The sequence below is a fragment of the Bombina bombina genome, chromosome 6 (genome assembly GCF_027579735.1).
Source record: "Bombina bombina isolate aBomBom1 chromosome 6, aBomBom1.pri, whole genome shotgun sequence".
NCBI lineage: Eukaryota > Metazoa > Chordata > Amphibia > Anura > Bombinatoridae > Bombina > Bombina bombina.
In genome coordinates, this window is record NC_069504.1 from 906,074,902 (window position 1) to 906,087,676 (window position 12,775).

Below are 12,775 nucleotides of genomic sequence, written 5' to 3' on the forward strand. Positions count from 1 at the left end.
TCTCAAATTGAGGTACAAATATATTTATCTATTTGTTTGTGTTGTTATTTATTATGTATCCTTTACTGTTTTATTACAGTTATTTCAGAGCTTGTTTCACAGTACTTTAATTTATTACTGTTTTCTTTTTCATGGATTATTCAGCTTTACATTGTGCCATTTCTGTTATTTCTTCCCTTGGGGGTTAACTAACTATGGCCTAGATTTGGAGTTTGGCGGTAGCCGTGAAAACCAGCGTTAGAGGCTCCTAACGCTGGTTTTAGGCTAACTCCGGTATTTGGAGTCACTCAAAAAAGGGTCTAACGCTCACTTTTCAGCCGCGACTTTTCCATACCGCAGATCCCCTCCAGCCGCAGAAAAAAGTCAGTAGTTAAGAGCTTTCTGGGCTAACGCCGGTTCATAAAGCTCTTAACTACTGTGCTCTAAAGTACACTAACACCCATAAACTACCTATGTACCCCTAAACTGAGGTCCCCCCACATCGCCGCCACTCGATTAAATTTTTTTAACCCCTAATCTGCCGACCGCCACCTACGTTATACTTATGTACCCCTAATCTGCTGCCCCTAACACCGCCGACCCCTGTATTATATTTATTAACCCCTAATCTGCCCCCCACAACGTCGCCGCCAACTACTTACAATAATTAACCCCTAATCTGCCGACCGCAAAGCGCCACTACTTAAATTATCCTTATGTACCCCTAATCTGCTGACCCTAACACCGCCAACCCCTATATTATATTTATTAACCCCTAATCTGCCCCCCACAACGTCGCCTCCACCTGCCTACACTTATTAACCCCTAATCTGCCGAGCGGACCGCACCTCTACTATAATAAAGTTATTAACCCCTAATCAGCCTCACTAACCCTATAATAAATAGTATTAACCCCTAATCTGCCCTCCTTAACATCGCCGACACCTAACTTCAATTATTAACCCCTAATCTGCCGACCGGAGCTCACCGCTATTCTAATAAATGTATTAACCCCTAAAGCTAAGTCTAACCCTAACACTAACACCCCCCTAAATTAAATATAATTTTAATCTAACGAAATTAATTAACTCTTATTAAATAAATTATTCCTATTTAAAGCTAAATACTTACCTGTAAAATAAACCCTAATATAGCTACAATATAAATTATAATTACATTGTAGCTATTTTAGGATTAAAATTTATTTTACAGGCAACTTTGTAATTATTTTAACCAGGTACAATAGCTATTAAATAGTTAAGAACTATTTAATAGTTACCTAGTTAAAATAATTACAAAATTACCTGTAAATAAATCCTAACCTAAGTTACAATTAAACCTAACACTATACTATCATTAAATTAATTAAATAAAATACCTACAATTACCTACAATTAAACCTAACACTACACTATCAATAAATTAATTAAATACAATTCCTACAAATAACTACAATGAAATAAACTATCTAAAGTACAAAAAATAAAAAAGAACTAAGTTACAAAAAATAAAAAAATATTTACAAACATAAGAAAAATATTACAACAATTTTAAACTAATTACACCTACTCTAAGCCCCCTAATAAAATAACAAAGCCCCCCAAAATAACAAAATGCCCTACCCTATTCTAAATTACTAAAGTTCAAAGCTCTTTTACCTTACCAGCCCTGAACAGGGCCCTTTGCGGGGCATGCCCCAAGAAGTTCAGCTCTTTTGCCTGTAAAAAAAAACATACAATACCCCCCCCAACATTACAACCCACCACCCACATACCCCTAATCTAACCCAAACCCCCCTTAAATAAACCTAACACTAAGCCCCTGAAGATCTTCCTACCTTGTCTTCACCCTGCCAGGTTCACCGATCGGTCCAGAAGAGCTCCTCCGATGTCCTGATCCAAGCCCAAGCGGGGGGCTGAAGATGTCCATGATCCAGTCGAAGTCTTCATCCAAGCGGGGCAGAAGAGGTCTTCCATCCGATTGAAGTCTTCATCCAGGCGGCATCTTCTATCGTCATCCATCCGGAGCAAAGCGGCAGCATCCTGAAGACCTCCGACGCGGAACATCCATCCTGCCCGACGACTGAACGACGAATGACGGTTCCTTTAAATGACGTCATCCAAGATGGCGTCCCTCGAATTCCGATTGGCTGATAGGATTCTATCAGCCAATCGGAATTAAGGTAGGAATATTCTGATTGGCTGATGGAATCAGCCAATCAGAATCAAGTTCAATCCGATTGGCTGATCCAATCAGCCAATCAGATTGAGCTCGCATTCTATTGGCTGTTCCGATCATGTGCTTGTAACTCTAATCAGGGTTATGCTGCCTTCATTTCAGACTGTTTCAGGGTCTCTGGCTTATCATGGTTACATCCAAAATTTATATTCACTCTGCTATTAATGAAGTATTATTATGCTTCCCAGAAGTTGTAATTGCTTTAGAAGTAGAGGATATTCCTCCTACAGTTAAGCAGCCATGATACATTGTATGGCAGCCCCTAAATAGCCTTCTTCTTTTCCTGTTTCTGATTCAGTTTATGAACTCTTTTCAAAGGAATGGCAGAAGCCATGTGTTCCTTTTGTTCCATTTGCTAACTTCAAATCTATGTTCCCTCTTCCTTCTGTTCACACAGATATTTGGGGAACTATTACTAAGGTGGATACCACTATCTCCACTCTTGCCAGGCCTATTTGCATGACTACTGGTCTTTTCAGCTTGAAGGTTTTTTGTTTAGGCCTCTGCTTTTTTGTGCAGCAACCTTTCAGAACTTGTTTCTGGGTAAACTACTCTGGATGAGATCCATGATAACATCAATCTCCTGAGAACTGAAAATAGATGTATTTGTGATACAACTGTGGAAATTATGTATGACATTTAATTGAAACATGTTGGATTGAACCACAAAATACATTTGATTGACAGTGAACAAAAAGATGGACTATTTTTAATTAAAATTTTATATATTCTCATAAAATAGAATGTTGTGACTTGGCTACTTTATTAGCTAAAACATCTGTTCTATAATATGCATTCCATCATCAATGGCCTTTAAGCCACAAAAGAAATAAAGAATTATAAAATAATAAAATGTAGCTTAAAGGGACTGTAAACACCTTGAGTTTTTTTATATAAAATATTTAGTTATGCAAATGAAACAACTTTGAAATAAATTTGATTTATTTTGCCCCCCTTTTCATGTAATCTAGTTTACCGTAAAAGTACCCTGCTGACTTCTCAAGGCTAAGTCTGCTATATATTTTCCACAATTTGGCTTTACCTGAAAACAACTGCAAAACAGAATACTTTGCACTAACTTTATGTACTAACTGCAGACTAAAGCCCATATTGCTCCTCTAAATAAGGGAAATGGGGGGTCACGTTCGGCTATTGAAAACTAATTGCATGTTCATTTGTTTTAAAAACAATAACACTTGGCTGATATGTTATTCTATAGCAACACACGTCATGTAATGCTACAAACAGTTAATTGAACAGGCAAATTTTTCCGCCCCAAATTATACATAGCGAATTGAAGAGTCTTACATTTTTTAAAAACAATTACAGCATTTTCATTGGCTATTTCATTTTTCTTATTAATCAGCTAAGATGCATAAGTCAAGATGCCTCAAGTTTCCTTTCAGAAGAATATCAGACACATTGTCTCACAATTTTATTTAGAGAGAAATGAAGACAAATAAGAAGAGTCAGAAAACTGGTTCAAGTTTGGTTTACTTGAGGATATTTAAATAAAAATCATACTCTCTTTAAACGTACACACATTGCATGGTCAACATCTAGCAATGTAAACTCAGTGTTAAAAATGTATGAAGAGTATAACCCACGTGTATGAATAGCTACCAGTAAAAAGGTACATTGTCCCATCTATTAAATAATGCAATATTTCATGTGGAGGTTTTAGTATTGTTGGTACTAGATATATTAGCAATATTTATATACAAAAATAGGAATAAGAAAATATATTACAAGGTCCTTTCTATGACTTGCAGAATTGGTGCAACGCCATTTTAACACCTGAAATAGTGCAGTGGATTCTGGACCAGTAAGGGTGAAGTGATGTGTGTCCTAACAAAGGGTGTTTATGTGGAAGTCATATGGATATAGGACATATAATGATCCTATCCTCCAGCATCACACTCACAATAACAAACACAAAATACAGAACAAACATAGTAGATCCCAAATACTTGTTCATCCTCCACTTGCAGCTGGCAATAGAGAATATGACGAATAGAAGCATGAGGAAGAGTAGAACAATGGCGCAGAACAGGCCGTTACTGCTGACTGCAACTGGGCTGAATCCATTAAACACCGAAAAGAGGAACCAAGGAACAGGTAAACTGTCAACAAATGAAGAGAAGAGTTACTTGTGTGTTGTCTCTTTATGGAACAATCAGTGATAAACTGGTAATACTCATATATGAAGTCAGTGAATGAGTGTTACTAGCGTCATTGAAACATGTTAAATTAGTTTTATACTATTGCTTTGTTTGAAAACAAACAGCCATATTTAATTTAAGGCCAGGTTACATGTGGAGCTTTAACTGCGGTATAAGTAAGCGTTTTGCACTCATTGGGTTGCGCTCGTATTATGAGTTGAAAGTAAACTCTTTTTACTTGCACGAATTTGGAATATCGTGTGCGCGTTCACGTATTCCTCCATAGGAGTCAATAGAGAGAAAAAAATAACACCCAACTTACCCGTATTCTCAAGTGCGCTAAACCGACATGAAGAATATGTTCTATTTATTCTTAAATACATATTTCTACATATATCTGATGGTATTTTGGTACAATATATATATATACACACACACAGTATCTCACAAAAGTGAGTACACCCCTCACATTTTTGTAAATATTTTATTATATCTTTTCATGTGACACCACTGAAGAAATGACACTTTGCTACAATGCAAAGTAATGACTCAAAATAACTCAACACACAGCCATTAATGTCTAAACCATGGCCAACAAAAGTGAGTACACCCCTGAGTGGTAATGTCCAAATTGGGCCCAAAGTGTCAATATTTTGAGTGGCCACCATTATTTTCCAGCACTGCCTTAACCCTCTTGGGTATGGAGTTCACTAGAGCTTTAGAGGTTGCCACTGGAGTCCTCTTCCACTCCTCTATGACGACTTCACTGAGCTGGTGGATGTTAGAGACCTTGTGCTCCCCCACCTTCCATTTGAGGATGCCCCACAGATGCTCAATAGGGTTTAGGTCTGGAGACATGCTTGCCCAGTCCATCACCTTTACCCTCAGCTTCTTTAGCAAAGCAGTGGTCGTCTTGGAGGTGTGTTTGGGGTTGTTATCATGTTGGAATACTGCCTTGCAGCCCAAAGAGAGGGGATCATGCTCTGCTTCAGTATGTCACTGTACATGTTGGCATTCATGAACTGTAGCTCCTCAGTGCCGGTAGCACTCATGCAGGCCCAGACCTTGACACTCCCACCACCGTGCTTGACTGTAGGAAAGACACACTTGTCTTTGTACTCCGTCCTCACCTGGTTGCCGCCACTCACGCTTGACACCATCTGAACCAAGTTTATCTTGGTCTCATCGGACCACAGGACATGATTCCAGTAATCCATGTCCTTAGTCTGCTTGTCTTCAGCAAACTGTTTACAGGCTTTCTTGTGCATTGTGCAGACCAATTTGATGCAGTGTGAGGCATATGGTCTGAGCACTGACAGACTGCCCCCCATCCCTTCAACCTCTGCAGCAATGCTGGCAGCACTCATACATCTATTTCCCAAAGACAACATCTGGATATGATGCTGAGCATGTGCACTCAACTTCTTTGGTCGACCATGGCGAGGCCTGTTCTGAGTGGAACCTGTCCTGTGAAACCGCTGTATGGTCTTGCCCACCATTCTGCAGCTCAGTTTCAGGGTCTTGGTAATCTTCTTATAGCCTAGGCCATCGTTATGTAGAGCAACAATTCTTTTTTTCAGATCCTCAGAGTTCTTTGCCATGAGGTGCCATATTGAACTTCCAGTGACCAGTATGAGAGAGTGTGAGAGCGATAACACCAAATTTAACACACCTGCTCCCCATTCATACCTGAGACCTTGTAACTATAATGAGTCACATGACACAGGGGAGGGAAAATGGCTAAATGGGAAGTGAAACTTTATTGTAACCATGTTAAAATACCTGTTACTCAGGAAATATCACACACATACAGTTCCTTAGTGTTATCTGAATAAAAAGGGGCATTCATTTCCAACGTATCCCTTTCGCAACATCACTAATCAGACCAACACAAAGGATTAACACACATTAAAAATAAATAGACCATAGGGCTTAGGGAAGAAGTGAATAATTTTTAAATCAGATAGGTTATATTTGGAGAAATATGGATAATAGCTATGCCTTCAGTGTTATTTTCAATCACTCAAGTAGTGTGTGTCTGTCTCTTTAAGACACACACTGATTAATAACTAGTGGCCTATATCCTTCAACACCTACCAAATGTTAAAGGTGCTTGATACTCCCAATATAAATTGTGTATGCTAGATTTTCATGGTGGGTAACTCAAATTCAAGCATAAATTCTACTAATAGAATTTATGCTTGAATTTGAGTTACCCACCATGAAAAAATAGCATACACAATTTATATTGGGAGTATCAAGCACCTTTAACATTTGGTAGGTGTTGAAGGATATAGGCCACTAGTTATTAATCAGTGTGTGTCTTAAAGAGACAGACACACACTACTTGAGTGATTGAAAATAACACTGAAGGCATAGCTATTATCCATATTTCTCCAAATATAACCTATCTGATTTAAAAATTATTCACTTCTTCCCTAAGCCCTTTGGTCTATTTATTTTTAATGTGTATTAATCCTTTGTGTTGGTCTGATTAGCGATGTTGCAAAAGGGATACGTTGGAAATTAATGCCCCTTCTTATTCAGATAACACTAAGGAACTGTATGTGTGTGATATTTCCTGAGTAACAGGTATTTTAACATGGTTACAATAAAGTTTCACTTTTTAATGTGTATTTTTCTTCAGTAAATTCCACAACCTCTATATTGTTTAATCAACATTGTGCTCAATTCAGCATAGTGGAGGTATTTTTCACCCCAAAAATTTGTTTGGTAAAATGGCTAATTGGGCCCAATTTGGACATTTCCACTTAGGGGTGTACTCACTTTTGTTGCCAATGTTTAGACATTAAGTGCTGTGTGTTGAGGGGACAGCAAATTTACACTGTTATACAGGCTGTACACTCACTACTTTACATTGTAGCAAAGTGTCATTTATTCAGTGTTGTCACATGAAAAGATATAATAAAATATTTACAAAAATGTGAGGGGTGTACTCACTTTTGTGAGATACTGTATATATATATATATATATATATATATATATATATATATATATATATTTATTTTATATATATATATTTAAAGATATATATAAATATATATAAATGTCTATTTAAAAATACTTAGCTCAAATTCTGCTATGTGCAGAACATTTAATGTGAACTATTTACAGTAAATACATATATACACATATAAATACATATATACACATATAAACATATAAATACATATATACACATATAAATATATATATATACACATATAAATACATATATACACATATAAACATATAAATACATATATAAACATATAAATACATATATACACATATAAATACATATATACACATATAAATACATAAATGCATGATAACTTTTGTGTGCAATATATTTTTGTAATAATTTTTATTAGATGGTGCTATTATGAGTGTAAATGTACTTTGTAATGTATTTTTCCTTTAAATATTCTTTTATTGAGGTTATGCGGAAAAGAAAGACATACAGTGAATGCCATTAAACATTAAAATCATAGTTTTCAATTAAGTAACATAAAATATAGTATATTCATAACAAGGTAGTTGTTTGCCATACTATGGCTTACTGAAACCTCTATTTTACTTTATAAAATACTTGAGATCTCTGTTTGCTAGTATACGCTCTCCATATTACAAAAGGGGTCTTAGACTCCAAACGGGTTTGAATAATAAACTAGAGCTATGATGTTATAGAGTAATTGATATAGACATGTGATTAAATATATAATGAGGGGTCCCTTCAGGACCATTCAAGGTATAGATAATAAGAAATTATGGGTTGAATATATCAGCGGGTAAGCACAGCTTAAATTAATATAATATAGCTAATATATGACAAAAGTACACAGAATAAAGATTATTCTATCTCAGATGGTGCTATTATGAGTGTAAATGTACTTTGTAATGTATTTTTCCTTTAAATATTCTTTTATTGAGGTTATGCGGAAAAGAAAGACATACAGTGAATGCCATTAAACATTAAAATCATAGTTTTCAATCAAGTAACATAAAATATGGTATATTCATAACAAGGTAGTTGTTTGCCATACTATGGCTTACTGAAACCTCTATTTTACTTTATAAAATACTTGAGATCTCTGTTTGCTAGTATACGTTCTCCATATTACAAAAGGGGTCTTAGACTCCAAACGGGTTTGAATAATAAACTAGAGCTATGATGTTATAGAGTAATTGATATAGACATGTGATTAAATATATAATGAGGGGTCCCTTCAGGACCATTCAAGGTATAGATAATAAGAAATTATGGGTTGAATATATCAGCGGGTAAGCACAGCTTAAATTAATATAGTATAGCTAATATATGACAAAAGTACACAGAATAAAGATTATTCTATCTCAGGAGGGAGGAATACTTCTCATTTAGACATCTCATTTGGTGGCACCCAATAGCACACACTGTGCTAAGATTAGTGTATAAAACTTACATATAGTTAAAACCAAGTGCTGGATCCATGTATGGGGGGCAAGAGGGTGAGGGGGAAGACCGCTACCTTAGTATCATCCTACAATGTTGGTGGCTAAAGAAGAGGTAGTAGATGTTCATTTGAAGCCATATGTACGAGGCTTATTACAGATTCATAAGTAGCCTATTCTTAAGGATTAGGGCCTCATATCCTTCCAATGATATTATATTGGCACAGATTTGGTTGTTGGTAGGTCTACCTATGTAAAGCATACTGAATAAATATTACACATTAATAAAGTACATAAGAAACTGACATAGCGATCTGTGACCCTGGTTTAGGAAATAGGTGAGCTTTTTGAAATTTGCAGGTTACATTAGGGATGCTGTATAACACCCATGCTTTCAGGAATGACTACGATACCCCCAAAATAATGAACCAATACATTAGCAAGAGCATGATATGTTGGAGTCAATGGTCAAAGAGAAGGGACATAAACTTGGGATCAACAACATTACAAACTGTGTTAAGGGCCAAACGAAATAGCTGAACTAATTATGTTGCAAGAAGTATGTATTACCACTCGCCATGCTTTAGAGCGTTAAGGTTTCACCCCACTCCTATTGGGATAGTAGAGCTTGGAGCATTCATATAATTCTGCCTTAGATCAGTCCTGTTTGCAATTTATAAAGCTTTAGGATTTAAGATGCTCCAATGTCCATCTAATCGAAGATCTTGCAATAGGTCTGAAGCTGGTAAAGTCCTCTGAGATGAAAGATTGTAATACCAGGCTGCTAGGATGATAGTTCCGTTCAGGTCTATAGAATCTTCGCTCCACAACATGTCCGGGGCAGCCATCCGCTCCAACACAAGGCAGCAGGGTAAGTTCAAGATGCTCTCAAGGGGTTCAGCCGCATCCCCAAAAAATATTGGCACTTCTACATTTCTGTCAGATAATGTACCACTTTGCCCAGAAAATTGTTGCAATTGCAAATGTTTAGGCATTCTTGTGTTTATTTCTTTTATTTGTATTAGTATGACACAAAAAAGTGGAGAGAAAAAAAAAAGGCAAATCTCACACATTCCACGTAAAACTCCAAAAATGGACTGGACAAAATTATTGGGACCCTCAATTTAATATTTGGTAGCACACCCCTTGAAAAAAATAACTGAAATCAATCGCTTCCTGTAACCATCAATGAGTTTCTTACACCTCTCTACTGGAAGTTTGGACCACTCTTCTTTCGCCAACTGCTCCAGGTCTCTGAGATTAAAAGGGTTTCTTTTCCCAACTGCTGTTTTGAGATCTCGCCACAGTTGCTCTATGGGATTCAGATCTGGAATCATTGCTGACCAGTTCACTACTCTCCAGCGCTTTGTCTTAAACCATTTCTTTTTTGACGTGTGCTTTGGGTCATTGTCCTGCTGTAAGACCCATGATGCCATGCACATAGTCAAGACATCTAGTGCCTGAAGCAGCAAAGCAACCACAAAACATAAGTGAATCTCCACCATGTTTGACTGTAAGGACTGTATTGTTTTCTTTAAAAGCCTAATTTCTTTTTCTGTCTATTACTGCCTGTGTGTGCATGTCTCTGTCTATTACTGTCTGTGTCTGAATGTCTTTGTCTATTACTGTCTGTGTGTGCATGTCACCGTCTATTACTGCCTGTGAGTGGACGTCTCTGTCTGTTACTGCCTGTGTTTGCATGTGTGTGCATGTCTCTGTATATTACTGCCTGTGTGTGAATGTCTGTCTATTACTGTCTGTGTGTTAATGTCTGTCTATTACTGCCTGTGAGTGCTTGTCTCAGTCTATTACTGCCTGTGTGTATAGTATATTTGAAAAATAAACAGCTATTACAGTTCTTTATCAAATTATTTATGTGTAAAAATCGCATAGACTTTTAAAGTCTATTGAAAGTTTTGTAGATACATTTTGAATATGAATTTAAAGGGATTGATATGCATTAAACAAATAAATAGGCATAGCTATAAGAAAAGTATAAATATAATGGCAATTAGTAAAGGATATAAAGATATTTTTAGATAATATCAATATATTTGGAAAAAACATTGTAGTAGAAAAAGGACATATTTAAAGGGATAGGAAAGTCAAAATTAAACTTTCATTATTCAGGCTACACCAAAAAATGTTAAGACAATTCTAATATTCTTGTTCTCTTGGTATCCATTGTTGAAAAGCATATGTACATATCCTTAGCAGCAGCAATGCACTACTAGGAGCTAACTGGTGGTTGGCCGCAACACACATTTGTCTCTTGTCATTTGCTCACCAGGTGTGTTCAGCTAGGTTCCAGTAGTGCACTGCTGCTTTGGAGCTGACCTCTAAATGACAGAGTGATATGCAAGGTCTAGGAGGGGGACTTTAGAATCTGTGAGGGGGGCGCATTTTGGAATTTTGCCCTGGGAGCCAGATTCTCTAGAAATGGCCCTGATTGTCAGCACCTGTTAATCGATACAGGTGAGTTTAATTAGAAATTACAGGAGCATCACAAACTTGGAATGCAATTTCTTACAATTTTGAGAAGGTGCCAAAAAAATTGTCCAGTACATTTTTGGAGTTTTGCGTGGAATGTGTCAGATTTGGCTTTTTTCTTTCTACTTTTTTGTGTCATACCAATACAAACAAAAGAAATAAATATGAGAATGACTAAACATTTGCAATAGCAACAATGTTCTGGGCGAAGTGGTGCATTATCTGACAGAAATGCAGGGGTGCCAATATTTTTGGCCATGACTGTAGGTATAGATATATACTTTACAAAAGATATACTTGTAACATATATCAGACTAATGTCACTATCCCTTTAAGACTGCCTTTCCTGATTCTGACACTCATGCTGTTTTGGGCAGTATTTACATTCAGCTTGCCTGCCTGATTAATCATTCATGCACCTGATTCCCTCAGCCTCTTTTTAAGCCTTCTCAGGTCTAATGTGCTTTGCATTAACTTTGAAGTTGTGATCCTCAACAACAGAGGTCTGTGACTGTTTCCTGCATGAATTCTACCAATTTATTCAAGCTACAGCCTTTCCTATGCTTAAAATCATCAAATCGCAAGTATCCAAATAATTCCATTTTGTTACCTGGACACTGCTACTTAAACTCTGAACTTTATTATAAATCAAGTATACATTTGGTTATCATCACTCTATAATTTACAACAGCATCTTACTCAGAACTTTATAACTATTCCCTGCTACAAGTTGTCATAGCTGAAATATCATTCTACAAATATGTTAACATATTCAGAACTCTGCATTTATGTGTTCAGTTAAAAGCTTTCATGTGATTCTCCAATATATGCACAAATAGTAATTAATGCCTAAAACGTGCAACTTGACTATCACCTGCTTATTACTGACATACAGCTCTATATAATATTATGTACTGTGAACCTGCAACAAACCTTAGTTTGCATCTAAGTGTCAATCTTCTACCAGTTTTCTCTGAAGCCTGAACATTCCACTTTGCTATATTTTTCTCTCATTGAATCCTGCAGCTACTCCTATTAACTAACTTTAAGTCACAGTGAAGCCAGAATATATTGTATACAAATGTTGCACTCTCCATGAATTCTACAATAACTTCTAGCAACTATGAATCACAGAATATCATCTATCCACGTCCAGGATACTCTTCCCCGGGTCAGGGGTCGGTGTCTTCAAATCCCTACCACTGCCCTGAGGGTCTGTGTCCTGAACGCATGTACACCGGAACATGACAATACTGTGTATGTGTGTGTATATATATATATATATATATATATATATATATATACACACAGACATAAAATATGTGTGTGTCTGTGAATAGTAAAAGTGCACACTCACATTAAAACCTCCCAATGATATGAGGTAACATAAAAGCCTTCATAAGTGTACAAATATAATCTTATCTGATGAAGAAGGTGTATGAGTTAATACCTTTGAAACGCTTGTTTACAT

General features: G+C 36.5%; 1 protein-coding gene across 1 annotated transcript in view; it reads right to left on the reverse strand.

Moving 5' to 3' along the window:
* Positions 1–4,090: 4,090 nt before the first annotated feature.
* The window catches only part of SLC24A1 (solute carrier family 24 member 1), a 197,455-nt gene continuing 188,770 nt past the window's right edge, over positions 4,091–12,775 (reverse strand). The window contains exon 9 of the mRNA XM_053716162.1: positions 4,091–4,340. Coding sequence (XP_053572137.1) covers positions 4,091–4,340 — 250 coding nt within the window. The remainder of the gene's footprint in view (positions 4,341–12,775) is intronic.